The sequence below is a fragment of the Sinocyclocheilus anshuiensis genome, unplaced genomic scaffold, assembly GCF_001515605.1.
Source record: "Sinocyclocheilus anshuiensis isolate Anshui unplaced genomic scaffold, SAMN03320099.WGS_v1.1 scaffold469, whole genome shotgun sequence".
Classification (NCBI taxonomy): Eukaryota; Metazoa; Chordata; class Actinopteri; order Cypriniformes; family Cyprinidae; genus Sinocyclocheilus; species Sinocyclocheilus anshuiensis.
In genome coordinates this window covers 261,073-282,042 of record NW_015537995.1, presented here as the reverse complement: position 1 = coordinate 282,042, position 20,970 = coordinate 261,073, and the positions used below count along the sequence as shown (strand labels likewise).

Below are 20,970 nucleotides of genomic sequence, written 5' to 3'. Positions count from 1 at the left end.
CCATCAATTAACATCTTGTGAAGTGAAAAGCTGTGTTTATAAGAAACAAATCCATCATTAAGGCATTTTAACCATTGCTTCTGGCCAAAATACCAGTTCATAATCCATAATGTTTCTTCTGATGAAAAAGTCCATCACCTGTTGTTCCCTCACACAGAGTGTGTGTTATTTGTTTACACTTGAACTGCTAGTTTTGTGGGTTTTGGGTTTGTGGGTATTTAGTGCATGTTTGTCAGTTTGATCTTTGCACAATTACTGTAAACACCCTAAACGCAAATGCAAATTAAATTTGCCTATAGCATTCATTAATGAAGAAGTCTTCAGTTTGGTGTACTAGTGACATAACGATACAAGCTGGTGAGGAAAAAAGGTTTATATCATCTGTGAATACAGTATAGCGTGAAGATTTCTCATAAAAAGATGTGAGACACGAGTTTGTTTGATAAAATAATTAGAAATGAAGTGACAGAAATGTAGGGAATTAGAGTTATCACAGGAAAAAAGACAAATGACATGACCAGTGTGTGTGGGGCATGAGAGAAGAGAGAGCAAGGGAGAAAGATGGAAAGAGAGATAGAGTGGCAGAAAGACAGGAGGTGGTGGGTGACTCATTTGCATAAAGGGTAGGGCACGATGCCCAGTTTAGGAGAAGGGTTGGCGCCTCGCCAAGTGGTGGAGTTAAAGAAAAGAATGAGAATAAAAGCGAGGGTGGAGGGGTGTGCATTGGGGAGCCCAGAACATCTCTAGTTTAAACCTGGTACTTGGCACTAGAGCTGCTGAAATATCAACCATAATTACATGCAGTTATTTACAGGTTGTGACTGGATGTATATGCTGGAACCTGACTTCCTTATGACTGAGTACCAGGGTGATTCTAGGATGTCTGTCTTATGTTATGTGTGAACCAGACAATGACAAAATTATAAGGCTCTTTCATGTAAATATGAGTTTCTGTCATTGGCAACCGACCGTGATAGAAGTTTTCGTTAGTCGTTGGATTTATACGTGTGGCTTTATGATGCATAGACTCACTTGCAGTTGCACCTTATTTACATTGATGTATTTGATTTTGGTTGCGTTTTATGTTGTGTAGTAGTATGGAAGGCGGATGGTTTTGCTTGAGGACATTGCTCTTGCTGATGCCTTGGTCTATCACTGAACAGAGAGAAGGACAGTACTTTATTTAATGAACTTTAAAGTGTTTTTTTTTTTTTACTGACTGGTAAGGTGTGTATGCAGAGTCAAATGAAACTGATGTAGCTTACAGCAGAGTCTTGCTAACTTCTGATAGAGCGACTGAATTAAATCACCACATTCATGAAAGTTTACAGAGCTTATAGGGCTGTCACAGAAAGAGGCGCGATTTCTCAAGACAACTATTTTTCTGTATCATTTAAGTAGTAATTGCTTACAAGGTCTATTATTGCAGATTTTTTCAGGTTGTTATTATAATCGCTCATGCATGGCTTTTTTTTTTTTTAAATGGAACAATATGGCCTGAAATTCTGAAATGTTTTATTTTGAAAATGTTAATCACGTTGATTTAGCATTTTTTTTAATAGCAAAAATAAACATATGTTTTTTTTTATATTAAGCTGTCACTTTTGCTTTATGAATTCAATATAAACTCAATCGATAATGTCAAAGTGATGACATTGTTGTATGGTTTTAATTGTTAGATGCAGTTGTGAAGGTCAAGACCTTTGTGATGGGACATGCCAAAATCAGCACTTTATAAGGATACAGATATTTGTTGAAAACTACATTATTTTCATGCTAGGTTAATTTTAACAGTAGTTTTTATTAAAGGTGTTATAATAAAAAAAAAAAAACGGGATTTGCGCTTCTAATAAAAACACATCAGTGTACTAGGACAGTGGTTCCCGACCCTGGTCCTGGAGGCACCCCAACACTGCACATTTTGCATGTCTCCTTTCTCTGACACACCAATTTGGAGTCTCTACTAATGAGCCGATGACCTGAATCAGGTGTGTTTCATTAAAGGGGTCATATGATGCTGCTAAAAAGAACATTATTTTGTGTATTTGGTGTAATGAAATGTGTTTATGCGGTTTAAAGTTTAAAAAAACACATTATTTTCCACATACTGTACATTATTGTTTCTCCTCTATGTCCCGCCTTTTTGAAACGCGTCGATTTTTACAAAGCTCATCGGTCTGAAAAAGCGAGGTGTGCTGTGATTGGCCAGCTATCCAGTGCGTTGTGATTGGCCGAATACCTCAAGCGTGAGACGGAAATGTTACGCCCCTCACCATACTGTTGTATTCCCTCAGCGACCAGCACGGATCAGCTCCAGGCATGACGAAGCGGATATCGTCCTCTTTTGGAAGACCAAACAAAGTAGTTTCGCTTTCACAACGAAGCACACAGCGTCTTCAGGATATGGTGGCGGCAACAAAACTACAGCGAGAATAAAAGTTATGCCTTCTTTCTTTGCGTGAACATTTGGGCGGCGTTATGCAAATCTTCCCACAGAGCGACGTAGGTATGTTGGGGCGTGTTAGAACGAGCCGTTTTAGGTAGGTGTGGCTGACTCTTAACTTTTATAAAGAATATCTCTTTGGATTTGAGACTTTAGTCTTTGCAACTTTACAGATCTTCTTTATGCACCAAGAGCTTGTAACACTCCAAAGAGAAAGAAAAAATTGAAATCGCATCATATGACCCCTTTAAGGAGACATGCAAAACGTGCAGTGTTGGGGTGCCTCCAGGACCAGTGTTGGGAACCACTGTACTAGGGTACCATGTTTATCTGATAAGTTTTTTCCCCCTGCCCCTATATCAGAAGTCTTTGCATTTAATATTAAAAACATTATTTGCCGTCTTTTTTAATCTTCTCTCTCTCTCTCTCTCTCTCTCTCACACACACACACACACACACACACAGAGAGGGGAGAGTGCAGTGCACTCACAGTGGGCAGTATCAATATTTGGTGTGGTTGGGTAGTCGGATCGGTTGTATTTAGTCGCTGCGTAAGCGGCTCAATGCTGTGGTGTCACGCCGTGCTCGTCTCGGCATTTTTTCCAGTTTACACTTCAACAGTCTGCTGACTGATCTCACTGACCCAGTCCAGTTCTCTGAGCTACCGACACATGTTCCCGCGGACGGAAACACCCTCATTCATTTGATGAATGCTTCTAAATAGAAGCATCTCTAAATAGAAATCAGTGTTATTATTCTTACAACTAGGCTCATGTAATAGACAGACTGACACCTGAACAATCGGTAGTAGGCTAGATCAGAGAATCCAACTCGCATCTAAATGTTTATAGGCCTATGATAATATAACATTTACTGTGTGGTAGGCCTATTGAATAACTTTCAGTGGTTCGTCTTTTGGCATTTATTGACTTTTTTTTTTTAAATAAAAACAATTAATTTATTTGTGATATCTATGTAAATCTATCATAAAGTGAAAAATAAAGTTTTTTGGTTAGAATTCTGACGCAAAAACGTCAAACAGCACACTGTTGCTATGCTTACTTACTACTCCCTCAGCCAAACGCGATTTCTGTGAGCATCTGTTTGCCGTAACTTCTGAGTAACTTCTGTGCTAACTGAAAAATTGCAAAAACCTAAAATAGCTGCATATTAGCTTATTTGTAAAATCTTGAAAAAAAAAAATTACTTGTAAGATTGCCAACATTTTGTTGTGACGTCGTTTGGCTTGGAAACCTCAAAAGGTGCTTCAGGTGTTTTTTTTCCCCTTAAGCAAAATGCGTCTCGACAGCTTTTCTGTATGCATTAAGAATATTTACCCGTGGAGCTGAATTCACATAAATTACTCCCAGATTTTCACATCTCGGAAACGCGTCCGTTTATAAAACTGAATTAATTCCACATAAAGCACCGCAGCGCTCCAAAACACCTCTTAAGAACGGGTTTGTTTTAGCCGTCTCTGAGTTGTAAAATAATGTATTTATTTATTTTTAATTTATTTGATCCTCAGGTTAGCTAAAAATCTTAACGTAGGCTACACGAACTGCTTGTTTTCTTTTTGCATAGCCTGACGAAAAAAATATATTCTTAGCTAAAGCACTAGGCTGTATTTATGCATGTTATTATGAGAGACAAATCGTATTTTAGATTAGATAGATTAATGCTTTTTTGTTTAAAACTTAAAATATGTTTGAACTGGTTGTCTTTAGCCTATAAATTGTAGATTTGTTGAAGATTTTAAAAGATGCTTATTTAAACATTAAATAGTTTAATAGTAATAGCCTACGAAGATATTATATGAAGAAGTTTAAAAATGACAGTGTAAAATAAAACAAAAAAGACCTTTTCTTTCTTTTTTTTTTTTTACGCCCCACGCTGCCTTGAATTCAACACGATTTGGCATGGTACTGAAAGTTAAAGAAATTAGTTATTAAATTAGGTTTATAGATAAAATATGGATAGGATGCACAAGGGGCACATAAATATTGTTTTTAAAATATTTTACCACCGTATTTTGATTTTTCATTTGTTACATGCCCCCAGATGGTAGCCTATACGCTATGTCCGCTGGTCCCCAGTTCCTGGAAATATATCGTAGGCCTTTTTTCTTTGATGATATATTCGATTTCGTTTTTGTTGTACTTTAAACTCGAAAAAAAAACAAAAAAACTTCAGTAGCCTATATGTGCAAATTATGGTGTTGATATGTTCTTCAGTGATCGATACGAATAGGTTTGGCCTTTTTATGTAGGCCGAAGAATTGCTCTTTTTTTTTCCTCCTGTTGTCTGTTGTGAAAGTATGTTCATACAAGTTTCATTATATTTTGTGGAAAATATTTCTTGCAAAAATTCCCTAGTTCATGTCAGATTTCTCTGCTCTCGCGCATCATGTCTGCTTCGCTCCATCCGCAGCCTTTTTTCCTGTCTCGCGCCAGTGTGGCGGATCTCGAGCTCCCGCCAACGCGATTTAAAAAAAAAAACCCGTTAGATGTTTACAGGTCAGTCATATTAGGCGACTAAGAAAATCATATATTGTTTCTAAAAATGAAAGAAAAGAAAGCAACGGAAAAGAATAAAGCACATTAATCTTAAAAGAATCGACTGAAGGCCAGAGGTAGGCTATGGTATATTTTTTTATAAGTCTTTCTTTACAAGGAACACATTTTTGTCGTTGTTGTCATTGAATTTGTTTTCTTTGTCGGTGTTATGTAAAATATGTAGGCACTTTTGAGACACAACTAAGCCTGTTTTCTTATATTAGTCAGTTACGGTCTTGGCATCGGCTATAATAAAGGGCAACCACACAAACTAAAACGTTTAAAAAATTATTAATACCAGCCTACTGTTGGTAATGTTAGACATTTGATGAGCCCCCAGAAACAAAAGAATCCCAAAACGTCAAAAGAGTAGAAATTTGATAAAATTCATAAATATGGTAAGACTGGACTTTTATGGGATGCGTGTGTACTGTGGTGTAATATATGGCCTAGTAACAGGTCATTTAAGCACGGGTTCTGGATAATAGTGTGTGAGAGTGCGTGCTGCCGATTTTTCTTTTCACAATCTCAGCCTTTTTCTCTCTTTCTCTGGAAGAAGTAGGCCTTGCTATACAGAAACGAAAACACACAAGCAAGCAGTAGGCTATACGCAGCAGAGTGAGGCTTTTTTGCCCGTCTCTCTCTTTCTCGAACTTTTTTTTATCTTCCTCTAGCGCTCTCCTTTCTTTCTTGCGTAAAACAAAGGTCGCTGGTTAGAGAGGAGAGTGTCATACAAAGATAAGATAGGCTGTGGTATAAAAGAGTTTGAATAAGGGCATTCGGCAGTGAACAGATCCAGCAAGCTTGCGGGGAACATTAGCAAGCGCTGTTTTATATGCCGTTTATGGCTTGCATACTAATTTAATCTCATGATAACAACGCAGAGTTCATGCTGTCATAAAGTTCGCTTCATCCAAAATGATGTCAGATTTGCTGCAATCATTCAACCAATAATTCAAGCAAGAACAATGAACTTGTTACTGACACTTTTTCCCCTCAGGTCATTTAACATAGACACTTTCAAACTCTTTGTTTGCAGACATGGAAATTATTTCATGGAAATAAATGTGTCAGACACAAAATCCATGTAGTCTGTCAAACCAAATCAGATACAAACTGTAACAACATGCAGAATGATTGGTACAAAATGTAGGCAAAACAAAATACCAAGACACCTTGCTTTGTACACCGTCAACTGATATGAATTGTGTAGAACTTTCCTTTCATTAGGATTGGAATTATGCAAAGTGAATTGCAAGCCAGTGGAACATTCACAAACAAAACGACACACCAACCTGAAGCTCGGCTTTGTTTGTTAGGAAACGCTGCATTTACATAGCAGGCGCCAACTGGGTTGCTTTGAGAATGAGGCTGCTTCACCCGGTGGTCTTGGATAGGCCTGCTGGTCGCCCTAAGGTGTCGCGTAGCCCAGAGAGAGTGGCATATGTTGCGTAAACTCATTGTAGGGATTAAACCAGATTAAATCACTTGATACGAATCTGCTCAAGCTAGCGATTTCCCTGGCTCTGTGTATGGATCATAATGGATCATTGCAAACAGGGATTGACTGAATTCCTATATGTGGAATATAGTTTGGTACAGGATTGCATTGAATGTTTTGTGTGCTACGGCTCGGGGCCAGTGTGAGAGAGTTTCAGGCCGGTTCATGAAACTGACCAATGCTGTGTTGTCATTACATTTGGTGTTCGTTGATAATGTAGCTACATGTGCCGTTGCAAACTTTAACATTTGGGTTTCAGTGATGTATTGAACATGGGTTTTGCCAATCTTGCTGATTTAAATATTTGAACATGATAGCTGGCTAACTTATATGAGGATGTTGAAATTGCGAGATTGATTTGCACTAGTCTTGGATGCATCAGTTAGAATTAATTCAAAAGAGTTAATAAATCACAGTATGTCAGTGTTTTCCTGTAATGTTTATAAACTTGAATCTGGCATGGAGTTCCTTATAGCAGTATAATTTCTAGATTTCTAGAATTTTATTGCAAATTAATCTATTATTATTATTATTATTGGTAAAGAATACTTAATATTATATTATTATATCATTTTTTTGTGAACAATACTTAATGCTAAACGAAAAATATAAATATTGATTTAATAAAATTTTACATTTTTGCTGGTTGGACTTACTGTTGAAAATACTGGCAAGACAAGTTAGTTAATAGTTGTAAGTTAATTGTTGAGTCCTGCTATAGCGTTGCTGTTTTGTAAAAAGCATTATAAGGAGAATAGTTTAGTTAAGGAAACAACTATTAAAATACTTTCTTATAAAAGCATTTTAATGTGAAATACTTTTTTGTTGTTCTTTAAAAAAAAATCTATTTTTATTGTGTCCAAACTGACGTGGTCACATTCTCAGATAAAGTTCAGAGCGAGAATGTTGTTCTGCTGTGGACTACGTCTTTCTCTTTGCTCTTTGTTTGTGCGCCGATTCTAAAGGCAGCTGCTGGTCTGTAGCGTCTGCTGGGAGTTCTGGCCCGCGCGTTCACACGCCGCTCAATGGAGGGAGGGGACGGGGCAAACGGGGACACTGCTGTGCGCTCGCTCGATGGAGGTGATGGCAAGTGCATTGGTGAAAATGGCAAAAGTGCGTGTGTGCATCTGAGCTCGGTTCTTGAAGACAAGAGGGGGAAAATGGAGGTAAATTGGGCTGGGAATGGAATACGGCTGATTGGCGCATGTAAAATTAATGTGCTCTGGACTTTGCAGTTGCACAAGATAGGAACTTGTTAATTTGGCAAAGTAAGGAGCCAACCCACTGACCGAACCCTACACTATCTCCCCCCTCGCTCTCTCGTTCCATCTCTTTCACCCTCCCTCCGTCCCTGCCTCCCTCCCATTCAGTCCTTCAAGCGTGCGTATTGGCTGAGCGATCGGGCATCCGGTGCCAAATAGGTGGGCTCAGCTTCGCGCTGGCACACTCTGAGGCAATGGATAGGAAAAGAGCATGGAGAGGAAGAGAGAGATAGAGTTGGAGAGGAAAAAGGGAAAAAAAAGAAGCTTCTATCGGGTTTGCCAGCGGTCGTACGCGCTCTTCCAACATTGATTCGGTTCTCTCGTTTTTTTTTTGCGCTCTCCATTCGCTCCTCTCTACCCCCCTCGCTGTCTCTCTCTCTTTCTCTCTGTCTATCTCCCATTCTCTGTCTATCTCTCGCTCTCTGTGTGTCGAATGCAGAGCACGCATATCTGAACAAACACCACTTACCGCTTTGCCAAACATTTTTTCTCTTTGTTGCGGTATTTGTGTATTTATTTGTGTATGTTTTTTTCTCTAACAGTGAGTAATACTTTTTGATTGAGCGATTTCATTGTCCGCTTTCTTGTGTTCATATGTAATATTTAATTTTTGGTTTTGGTGGCTGGCAAAATACCAATTTTTTTTTCAGAACTTTTATTTTTTCTCTCATTTCCCCTGTTTTGTGTTAAACATTTCTCTCTTGCATTTCTAGTTTTTGTATCTCCAGAGCTGTCACTGTTTGGCTCCTCCAAGGTTTTCATAATTTTTCTTCTCTCCTCTTCGACTGGACATTTTTACAAAATGTTAACTTTTTGAATTTTTTTTTTTTTTTTTTTTTTTTTTTACTTTTGCAACAACATTAAAAACTCTGATATTGTGCACTAAATAATCGGGGCATGTAGTGTCAAGCTGAGTGTGAAGAAGACATTTCACTCGTTTTTCCACTCCTTATCGGCCAGCAGGGTTTATGATGAAAGTGCAGAATGGTAACTACAGATGCTTTATTTAGTTGTTTTGCTGCATGTCTTGTGTGTTTTGTCTGTGGCGTGCTGCTTCTGTGTCTGCCGTGTGGCGATGTAGTTTGGATCAGGACTTGCGGTAGCAGGGGTTGGCACAAGCGACAGTGAGCAGCTGTTGTGGACTCTTTACGTCTGTCCCTCAAAAACATCACTGTCTGTTTTGAGCTGAGAAAATGATCTTTTGAAACACAAAAATGTCAGTGTAAAACAATGCAGAAGAAAAAAGTGAGGTTACTTAAAATTTCAGTGTGTTTTTGTTTTGTTTTTCATAATAGCATGTCTGTAGTTTTATTATATACTCTGGTTAGGAATTTTGGTTCTAAATTCTAAACTAGCATAGCATTGTCTGTTATGTGATGCTTATGACAAATGTTTTGTGTGTGTGTGTGTGTGTCATCCTGGCAAACGCGCACTCGCACGTTTCCCGTACTTTACTTCACAAAGCGCTGCCGAATCATGCTCCGAGATTCTAACGTCTTCTCCCCTTCCCTTCTCTCCTCTCCCCTGCTTCCCGTCTCTCCCTCCCTCTCTCCATCCCTCCAGGATGAATTCCATCCCTTCATCGAGGCTCTCCTCCCGCACGTGCGGGCGTTCTCATATACCTGGTTCAACCTGCAGGCCCGCAAACGCAAGTACTTCAAAAAGCACGAGAAGCGCATGTCCAAGGACGAGGAGCGTGCCGTCAAAGACGAACTCCTGGGCGAGAAGCCCGAGATCAAGCAGAAGTGGGCGTCGCGGCTGCTGGCCAAATTGCGCAAGGACATCCGGCCGGAGTTCCGCGAAGACTTCGTGCTCACCATCACGGGGAAGAAGCCGCCGTGCTGCGTGATCTCCAACCCCGACCAGAAGGGCAAGATCCGCCGCATCGACTGCTTGCGGCAAGCCGACAAGGTCTGGCGCCTGGACCTGGTGATGGTGATCCTGTTCAAGGGGAGCCCGCTGGAGAGCACGGACGGAGAGAGACTGGTCAAGTCCCCGCAGTGCTCGAACCACACCCTGTGCGTGCAGCCGCACCACATTGGAGTGTCCGTCAAGGAGCTGGACCTGTACCTGGCCTACTTCATCCACATGCCAGGTCAGTGGGTTACGCTCTCTTTCTCTGTCCTACAGCTACTGATACTTGAACGTGATTATTTGAGAGGGGTCAGAACTCAGGGTAAGATGACACCCACATAATCACCATCACATCCAGCACACTTATGAACACTTGCTTTGAGCGTCTGTTCTGCGGCCAGAGCTGAAATTACACCTCAAACAGGTTTCCCACGGTCATGGAAGAAGTTAAAGTTGTGTTTGAAAACATTCAAAGTAATTTTAAAATATAGGCAAATGTATATATTTAGTTTGCAATGTATTTGGCTGTGCTCTTATCGAACTGCATTCAAATCTCAGGATGATTTTGTGCTTTTTGGAAGCATTTGTACAATAATAAGAACTACTTAAAGTTGTGATTTGCAGGCATAAAAAGTCATGCTTTTTAAAAATCATGTAAATTTATGTATTTAATTTATAATCTCTTTGGTTATGCTCTGTATGGAAGAAATCCTATCCATCTGGATTCAACTCTCAGGATGATTCTGTGCTTTTTGGAAACACTTGTACAGTCACAAGGGCCGTTTTAAAGTTGTGATTTTTATGCATTAAAAAGTCAGAAAAATTGAAAGTAATTTTTAAAAAGCATGCAAATTTATGTAGTTAATTTATAATCTGGTCATGCTCTTTATAGAATAAATCCTGTCCAACTGCATTCAAATCTGAATGATTTTGTGCCTTATGGAGACATTTGTACTCTGCAAGGTTGTTAAAATCTATTAATTCTAGAGATTAATAAACATAAATCCTTCCCAGAAATTTCAAAATACTCATTAAAAAATCGGAAACCCTGCTGAAATGTGAATAACTCTATTTCTGCCATTGCTCATAGTATTTCATGAGGTATATTCATCATTTTTGTGATGTTTTATTGTTTATAATAAGATGCTTTCTTTTTGTTTTGTGACGGTGTTTAATATAAATGTTATGTTGGTTGTATTCACAAGAAAACACAAGACGGCTGGCCTTTTCAGTTTTTTGGTGCCATCTTGTTTTCTCATTGGCAGTGTGTTTTAGAGTCGTATCCTTTTGGAGTGAGTGTGTGTGTGTATTCATGGATAAGTTACTAGCACAGTCTCATACGTTTACTGCCAAACGGTGTTTCTGACACGGCTAACACTCTCTCTGACGCACACAAGATCTGACTGGCCAAACACACTCAGGCCAACAGAATTTCAAATCTGAAATTGCTTTCTTGCCTTCTTTCTTTTTTGCTTTTGTGACTAATTAATTTTCATTTCGTGGTACTGCAAATAAACCACAATTATGGGGGGAAAAAATTGCCATATTTTCAGTTAAAAACAAAAAAAGAGCCGTTAACAAAATATAAGCAGCTGAACAGTTTCCTGCCTGTCTTTCAGTCTCTCGGTCAGCGCACGCACTGGTTCACTCTGTGCCCAGCAGGGTTGGCCATCGCGCTGCCCGTTCAGAATGTTTGCTGCTGTGCTGCGGTCTTACCTTATCAGGCTAATTCCAGTGTGTACTGCCGCTTTTATCAGGCTCCAAATAGCCTCGCCGGAGACTGGAACCCTGCAGGGCAGCCGCGCACAATCCCGGGGCCCTTGGCATCCTGTGCCAGAGCTCAGGGGGCCTTTCTCAACCCCAGATGTACACAGTCCCCATGTGCTGCTCTGGTTAAGGGCATTCAGTAATTTTTTTAGCTGTTATTTTATTCTTGATTTCAGTTGTGCATTCCTAACTAACACCACAATTATCCTAATTTGAAATAACCTGACAGTTCAAGTCAGGAATTTGTTGTGTGTGCCAAAAAATATCTCTGCATTCTTTGTCTTGAATTCTACAGCTCGGCTGTTTAATTTATTGGTTTGCTTTGTGTTTTTGTCCTTGCGATTGTTTATTTGCAGCACAAACTCTTTGTTTATCACTATTAAATGTGGCCTTCGTTGTCACACTCTATATTCCTCTTTTGTGTCCATAAGAAAGCGAGAGAGAACAAGAGAAAGGACAGCTACGGGAGTCGCTACATTAATTGCTTTAGTTGGCACTATTGCAACGCCGTTGGTGCGGGAAGATGCACGTGTGTGTGACTATGAGTGTGTATGTGCTCGGGCACTCATTTTCAGCTCTCTTTCTTGGGATTTTAAAACACAGAGATGTAACCGTTCACTTAAAAAAAAAAACTAAACCGATTTTTTCTTGATACTGCAGTGATGGGTAGCTGGAGAGTTCGCCTTTTTCGTATTAAATGCTTTCCATTTTAAATGCCTAGGAAATGGATCGCTAGAGTTTGAACCGAGGCGCGAATCTTTTAACCACTACCCTGTGCTTGACAGGTTTTTGGGATTTGACTCGAAAATGTTCCATACTTTGCTAAATTTAGACTTATATTTCTGTCTTTGAATGAAGTGCGAAATTCATTTATGCAAGTCTCTTAAGTAGTAATCCAGGTGTATTGGAGGTAAATGTATGTTAAAGGTGTTTCCATTAAGAATGGTGATTATGGGGCAAAGTCGTCCTAATAGATGGAAGTGGCTTTTGGGTAAAGAGAATATTAATTTTATATCCAGAGCTTTATTGTTAGTGCTGCTAATATATCATTATTATGAGAACATAATTTAAACTTTTCCCTACTTTAACACTCCACACAGGAAATGTAATATTTAGCCATTGAAGAGGTGTGAAAAATGTGCTTTCTGCCATTTTGTGCGTTTAACTGCAGCTCTTTAGAAATAAAAATGCCTGTTAAATAAGAAAAATCTAAATGAAACATCCATCCAGCTAATACTTATTTTTTCTGCTAAATAATTTATTCAGTATACATAATTTTGTATTAAAAAAAACGTATTAAACAGCAAATGATTAGTAATAAATTAACATTTTGTTATCTGTAAAAAAAAAAATGCTTGATTTAGTAATTATTACTATTTTCTAATTGTGCTTAATTTATTGTTATGAAAAAATGCCATTTTCTTGGACTTTAAGGCTTGAGCCGTTTCTGAAATGAGCACAAGCGTAAGAGCATGCAGTAGTGATTTCTCTCTGTCTCGATGCGGCATTGTGGGAGTGTTTTGTTTGGAAATGAAATGTTTGGAATAGCTGTTAAACAGATTATTTCAGCAGTCGTCATTCACTTCGAGCCAGTGTACATAACGCGTCTCTCTTTCTTTCATCACTCTTTACGCTTCCAAGTGTCTCCTCTCTCTTTCTTTGTCACTTTTCCTGTCTTCCTGGCTCTTTCTGAAAATCTGATAGACTGTTGAAATGGAAGGAAAATTCACCTCCTTGGGTCATAGGTCAGATATTTTTTTTTGTGTGTGGAGAATCTCCTCGCATCATTTTCTGTAATCCTACATTTGTCCTATATTTAGGACCGCGCTCTGCTCTGACTCACCTGGGCTTTGGGTTTATTGCTTAAATATGCCACAGCAGCGCTATTAAGCTTCTGGCATTTCTTGACTATTTTAGTGATCTTTAAGCCTTTATATTTGATTCATTCCAAGAAAGATGTGAAGTGTAACCGTAGATCTGCGTGTAACTCTGGGTTTTACTTTCTCAGCTCCCTACTCACCACAGACATTTATGGGCTTTTTAAGAGCACAAAGGAAGGATTGTAAAAGTGAAACATGTTAACACAAACAAACCGGTATCAGCTCTACTGAATGCGCACCTGCTTTTAACTCCACATGAGGGACAGGCAGAGAAGGAAAAGTTAAAAGAGAAAGAGTTTTCGGAGTTTTCTCTTCTCTGTAGCTGCATGCTCTTTCTTTAATGTTTTATTTATTTTTTTTGTATTAGTGTCAAACATAACATCTGTGTATCTACATTGTGCTAAACAATATATTATTGAATATTTACAATTTATCTGAGATGATTTTGCGTATTATATATTATCAACTTTCTGAAATATCAGTCCTTTCGTATCCCACAACATGGAAATATGAGAGATCTATAACAGAGATTGTTTTTAATAGAGTTTTAGTAAGTTCCATTAATTTCTGTGAATCTGATTCAAATGTTCAAAATCAGAATCTAATATTTATTTGCATATTTATTTATTTATTTATGCAGTCCTTTCATGCATTTCTCATGCATTAAAATGTTTGGTAACACTTTATTTTAAGGTGTCCTTACTTTTATAATAACAATAAATTATGCATAATTATGTGCAAGTAACCCTAAGCCAAACCCTAATCCTAACCTTAACCCTGTAGTAAGTACATGTAGTTCATTAATAATACTCAGTACTTAAATGTATAATTACACTGTAATAAGGACACCTTGAAATACCTTGGTTTTAATACAAATGTATGAAGGTTAATGCTGTTTAACACAATGAATCATTATATTGCATATAATGCATGTAAATAATTTTTTTAATGTTATTAATTATTCAATATTATTTTACTATTTATTTTCTTATTTTAAACACGTTTAGAACATTTAGAATATTATTTTTTCAGAGTAAATCATATAATACACACATACTGTATATATACACACACACACACACACACACACACACACACACACATTTTCAAAACCATTTGAACATAATATATATTTTAGCTCTGAAAAATAATATTCTAAAAAAAAAAAATATTCTAAATGTTTTGAAAGTGTTTAATTAAAATAAGGAAATAAATTGTAAAATGACATTTCCTATTATTATCAGAAGTCTGATGTGTTTGTGTGCCTCGAGAGTAAGAGAGAGAGAGGGACAGTAATGTGGCCCACTCACACTGACTCTGGTTACGAGTCAGAGAACACAATGCCGAGCTCAGTAACAGCACAGGCCTACTCATTACACACACACACGCAAATACAACGCAACAGCCGTGGAAAGTTGAGCCATAACTCCAGTCTATAGGAGTAGAAGTTCTGCAGTAGTGCAGTTAGATTGAATTCTCATGGAGCTCATTAGATAAAACCTCTTTAGAAAGAGGAGAAAGGGATGATCAAGATCGCCGAGGGGCGAGAGAGAGGGAGACGGAGAAAAGGCGAGGGAACGGAGGCAGCCTCGTCTGCCATTTTTTGGCACCATGTACGGTGAGCTCTATGTAGAAGGTGCCAGAAGCTCATCGCTGCCAACCTCTCTCCCTCTGATCCTTTCTTCCTCTCCCTCTCCCTCTCTTTTCACCCATTCTCTGCTGCTCTCTTGGGGGGCTCAACCCCAGCGTCGCCCCCGTCGTATTGATATGTCCTCCTATTTTCAGTTATGTCAATTCATTTTTTATAAAATTAGATTTTTGTTTTGCATATTTGCGTGGACGTGTGTGCGGGGAGGTGGCGCTTGTTTGCTTTTTTTTTTTTTTTCCTTGATCGACTTTGTAGGACATCGAAGACAGTTTCTTTTTAATCAGCACAGGCATTTTTCATCCGTCTCATTAATAGGAATCTGGATTCTCATTCCACTTAGCAATTCTGGTTCCTGAACGATTTAACGCTTCTTTTAATAAGTAAAGTTTATAAAATAAAGTTTAATTTAATAAATTTATTCGATAACTCATCAAAGTAAATTGTGTTTAAACACATTGTATAATTACATTGCTGCGTTTTATATAGGATGATTATTAATATTGTTTATGTACTAAAAGGTTCAGTATAAGACTGAAAGTGACTTGCTCGTTCAGTGAGTCAGTTCATTCATTTTGACTGATTCACTTAATGAATGAGTCATTCTACTGAATCAAACGCATAACTATAACTAGTCTTTTTGAAGTGTTTATTAAAGGTGCATTTGTAATTTTGTTGTTGCAAAATTAGTGCAGCATCATGCAAAAGCTTTCAGATGATTCTGTTTTTTTTTTATTCTGTTTTTTTTTTTCTGATTATGTTGAATCATATTTAATTGATTCCAAAAAGCTATCCCTGGTCCCATTGTAGAAGTGCACTATAATCACAGTCTTGATTAATTAATTCCATCAGTAAAAGTGTCTGAAAACCAAACGGTTACCAATATAAAAAAATATAAGTATTTGGTCATATGATATCAAAATGTCAGCCCTAATGAGACGACCCGCTTCTGTAGAATAAAACCTGACCCTTAAAATATAAAATCCTGTGTAAATGAACATTTAGCACTGTCTGTAGTACTGTAAAACGTTTTATTGTGAAAAAAAATTACTGAGTGCACCTTTTGAATAAAACTGGCTTCTAAGCGTTAATAAGTTGCAAATCAAATTTCGCTGTTCATGCTGTATGTTGGTTAATTTATTTTGCTGGGACACTGTACATTCTCGTTTAAAAACCAAAACAAAACACCACAGGTTTTTCAGAATCACCTGAGCCGTTTCCTAAAGGTTAGTTTCTGTTGGTCTCCCATGGGCTTCACGACTCCAAACATTTCCTCCTCCAGCAGATGCACGAAGGGCACAAAGCTCAGCTCTTCCTTGGTGAAAGGCTGAGCTGTCATGAATAAATTCTTTCTGGTGTTACTTACCGCATGTGAAAGAGAGAAGGTGTTGTGTTTTTTTGGAGCTCCTAGTAAGGGAAAACGGTTGACAAGCACAACAGAAACACAGCGAATCAATTCTGGCATGCATTTGTGTGTAAGGGAATAGGCCTGGAAAGCAGTTTGGACACAGATCTAGGCCGCCCGTCTCGGTGAGCAGGAAAGAACGCAGAGAACAAGGGATGAAACCGGAGAGAAAACGGCAAGGAACAGGGGGATGGGATAACAAGGGAAAGAAAGGCTGTGTGTGTGTGTGTTTCATAATAAGAGTGTGAAAAATAGGCCTGTAAATGAGAGTGTGTAAAGCTTCATGGCTCTCAGCTCCAGAAAGCCCCATTCATCAGACAGGAGCATCTTCCCGCTCTTAAAACAATGAAAGGCAAACCCCCCCTCTCTGTCGGAGCAGAGGAGAGTCTGTCGTTTGTTTACAGAGATAACAGGATAAACGAGAGAAAGAGAGAGTGCGAGATATAAAGTGTGTGTGTTTTTGTGTGCCGAGACAGAGGGCCCCCTGTATGCCACCGGATGAAGTGATGGTGGGATAGCGCATGATTAGTATGTTAATAGGCAAATATAAAGTGTTTGTGTGTCTGTGTGTGTTTGCATTAGATCACTCCGGGCCTTATACATATGCATCAGCATACAGAAGCGTTTTTGTTTGTGCATATGGGTGTGTTGAGCTCCGTGTGTGCTTAATTATGAGTTCACGTAGAAGAATCGGTGTGTATTTGCATACGTACATACATATGTATACGTTTCGGCATACATTTGGGAGTGTGTGTGTGTGTGTGTTCGAAGCTTTGGCACCTGTTGGTCTCAGTGGTGTTCAGATTTCTGTTTTTCTCTTTTTGCATACTTTTCGGCAAAGGTTATGCTATTTTTATCTATTAAAAACACATAAAATGGCTTGACAAGACGTTCTGTGACCTGTGATGACACATTGTTGAAAGAGGCTTTAGTTACATCACAGCCTTTAAATGTGATTTTGATACTTGCTGGGGAAGGTCATTCTCAGTCTAGAGAGCAGGATAATCATTAGGGCTGTGCAATATATCGAAATGATCGAAATATCGCAAATGTACATATCGCAATATGCATATCGCTACGGCTTACAATATTTGGGGCCATGAACAAAAGACAAAGAGAAAATCACTCACTGCTCTTACCTAAATAACTTTTGTAGCTTAAGTAAGAATCAGTGCATATTGAATTCATAGAGTAAATGTTAAATGTTAAAATTAAATTTTTATGTAATGCTAGAGTAAAACACTACTGTTCACTTTCAGAAGTTGTTGTAGGGGTGCTTTCTTCTCACAAAAAGTGAAACGTATGCTAGTTATATTAGAATCAGAATCAGAATGAGCTTTATTCACCACTTAAGTGTGCGCAAACACAAGGAATTTGTTGTGGTTTTACAGGAGCTCTTGATACATACATACATACAAATAACCATATATATATGACACAAGATCGTTATAGAAGTTCACAGAACTGACTCGGCAACAGCTGAGTAAAACTGTTTCATTTGAGCATGTGGCACTTTAAGCATTATATCGCATATCGAATATCGCATTATTTAATGAGTTATCGCATATCACATTTTTCTTCAATATCGCACAGCCCTAATAATCATCAGTGTTTTGGGTTTTTTCCCTAAGAAGAGAAAAGACATTTATTGTGAACTGGTCATTTTATTTTTATAAACATTTTTTTTTTTAACTATCAACATGCACATTATATATTGATGTTCCTCAAACGTTCTGCTTAAAGATATTATTCCGAATGATTGTGATTCACAATTTTCTGACTATTAAAAACCATTTATGTCTTTTTCATATAAATTAAAAGTATTAAAGTTTTGCAGTTAATTCATCCCAGAGTGTAGATCATTTATTGAAAATCTGAAAATAAATGATTACCTTACTTGCATACACTGTTCAAATATTTGGGGTTGGTAAGATTTGTTTTTATTCTTAACAAAGCTGCATTTTTATTTAATCAAAAATATGGTAAAACAGTAATATTATGCAATATTTGTACAATTTAAAATAACACTTTTATTTAAATATATATGTTAAAATGTAATTTATTCCTGTGATGCAAAGCTGAATTTTCAGCATCATTACTCCAGTCTTCAGTGTCACATGATCCTTCAGAAATAATTCTAATATGCTAATTTGATGCTCTGAAACATTTATTATTATTAATGCTTCATATTTTTGTGGAAACCATGATACTTTTTTCAGCATTCTTTGATTAACAAAGTTCAAAAGAACAGCATTTATTTAAATTATTTTGTAACGTTACAAATGTGTTTTGTGTCACATTTGATCAATTTAATTCAAGGTTGTTGAATAAAATAAAATCGTACCAAACACAAACTTTATTATATAATCAATGTATTAAAACAAAAACGATTAAAACACTATTCTTTTGCTGCCTTGCAAACACTGTTTTTTTATACTCTGGAAATGCAAACCTCCTTTTTTTTTCTTTTTAAGTTAACTTTTCTGGAAAGTCTTAGTTTTTTAGCATGAAGTCTGTAACAGTTTTCTAACAAAAAAACTCTGTGGCAAAATGACAGCGGTCCCACACAAACACATGCTCCGCCTCCACAGTCCGTTGGCAGTGACGGGATTGGCTCTTGATTTAGGCTGGTGTCATGGCAACCAAATAACCCAACATACCTTGTCTGGGCTCCATTCAGGGTTCTATAAGGGCAAAGACAGTTCACATGGAGTCTGTGGCCTAGCGTTGGGATAGACATCATATCTCTCAGATGGGTTTTTAAGGGTAATATCTTAAGCACCACATCAGTAAGAAAGAGAGGGAGAGAGAAATATACATTTACAAATATAGAGAGGATTTTCAGCGTCACGCATATTTATGTCGCATGGCTAGTTGCCCGGAGCTGCCTCCTACACGTGAGAAAGAAAGAGAGCGCGTCCATAATAAACCACTGTACAGTACTCTATTTTGAACCGCATCATTCGTCTCGCATGAATATTCAGCTGCATGCATATGATTTGCAATCTTTCTGTCACATTAAAAACCCTGCGGCCATGAAGCAAATATCCATCTGTAGGCCACGTTTAGTCTCGGAGCCAAACTAATACCACCTTACGCTATTCGCACAAGCTCTCTGGATTTCATCAGAGCTCAGAAACGTTTATTTATTTGACTTCTGCAATCTTTCTCCTTTTGCAACAGGCACTGGGACATTTACACACATGCACACACACATTGTGCAAACAAAGATAGTGGTTTTGCATGGCACAGTTCAAGGATTTTATTTGGTTTTCTGTAACTGCAAACAAATTTGAATATCTGCTCCATCCGTTGAAAGCCAAATATTCACACTGACCAGAAAGCCCTCATATGATTTGTTCAAATTACAGTTGCGTCGTCTGTGAATATTTCTTATTTTGAGCATAATTGTATGTACTGTTTGTGAGGAGAATGCAGTAATATTTATTCAGAGTTATTTAGCATAAACACTCCTATGTGTCTGTATACATATAGACCGCTGGGTGGTCCCCAAAAATGTAGGTTATTTCAGGGTTTGCTATCCTTGTGGAGACATTTAGTGAAGGAAAACATAACACACACCTCTACACACAAGGCCTTTATGAGTGTGTATGTGTGCAGGAGATCTGGTCAGGAAATTTTAGCATTACAGTATAAGCGTTTGGCTTTAAATGATGCTGAGCAGGGTTTAAGCATGCCACACACACACACAGGATATTTCACATCTGGCAGTAGTGTTGTCAAAAGACCCGGTACTTCGGTACCAAGTCGGTACTAAAAAAATGAAAACGTTACGGTACCAGGTTTTTTTAAGTACCGGCGGTACCGAGTACCCGGTCAACCCGGTTCTTGATGCGCTATCAGAAAGGTGCGCAGATGCGCTCTCTTCATAAAAGCACTGAGACATGGCGACCTCAAAATGAGGAAAACAATCTAATAAAACACTTTAAAGACACCCAGATCAAATGAAAGAGTTCAAGCAGGTAAGTTTCATTTTAATTTTTAATATTTGTGTTTCCCATACATTGATTTATTTGTGGCGGACCACAAATAGATTTTCCAAAAGGCTTTGACTTCGTTGAATAAACATGAGCACTGCACGTGTCAAAGTCGAAACCCGGTGCGGGTGTTTTTATATCACTGTATTTCTGGAAACCGACTGTCTTCAGAAAATTATGGATGTCATTTTCATTTCATCTTGCCTGTAATGCCTGAGCAGTTTGTGAGCTAAGCGCTGCTTTGTGTACAGCGTTACCGGGGAAACCTGATCTCTTGGGCTCTACAAGCGCCTCCTGCTGGCAGAAAATGAATTTGCAGAGTGCACGTTCTGGGGAAACACTGCATAGCTGGATTTTCAGCATCATTACTCCAGTCTTCAGTGTCACATGATCCTTCAGAAACATTTTTTGATTTTTTTCTGCATTTGATGAATAGAAATTTCAAAAGAACAGCATTTGTTTGAAAGATTAATATTTTATAGAAACATCATGTCTTTACTGTCACCTTTGATCAATTTAATCGGTCCTTGCTGAAGAAAAGCATTACTTTCTTTTTAAAAAGTCACCCCAAAGTTTTAAACGGTCGTGTATTCTCAGCCTTCAGTGTGTTTGTGTGTGTGTATAAAATATGCAGTTTTATTTATTTGCACAGGGTGGCCG

The 20,970-nt window shown here is 38.0% G+C and overlaps 1 protein-coding gene across 14 annotated transcripts in view; it reads left to right on the top strand.

Moving 5' to 3' along the window:
• The window catches only part of LOC107675400 (nuclear factor 1 X-type-like), a 100,667-nt gene that overhangs the window by 32,254 nt on the left and 47,443 nt on the right, over positions 1-20,970 (top strand). For 12 of the 14 annotated variants that reach the window (XM_016469809.1, XM_016469793.1, XM_016469769.1 and 9 more), the window contains one exon: positions 9,325-9,856. In XM_016469809.1, the coding sequence (XP_016325295.1) occupies positions 9,325-9,856 (532 nt within the window). Of the gene's footprint in view, positions 1-8,609; positions 8,749-8,976; positions 9,007-9,324; positions 9,857-20,970 lie in introns of those variants that run through there. The other 2 variants (XM_016469761.1, XM_016469755.1) reach the window with 2 other exon arrangements.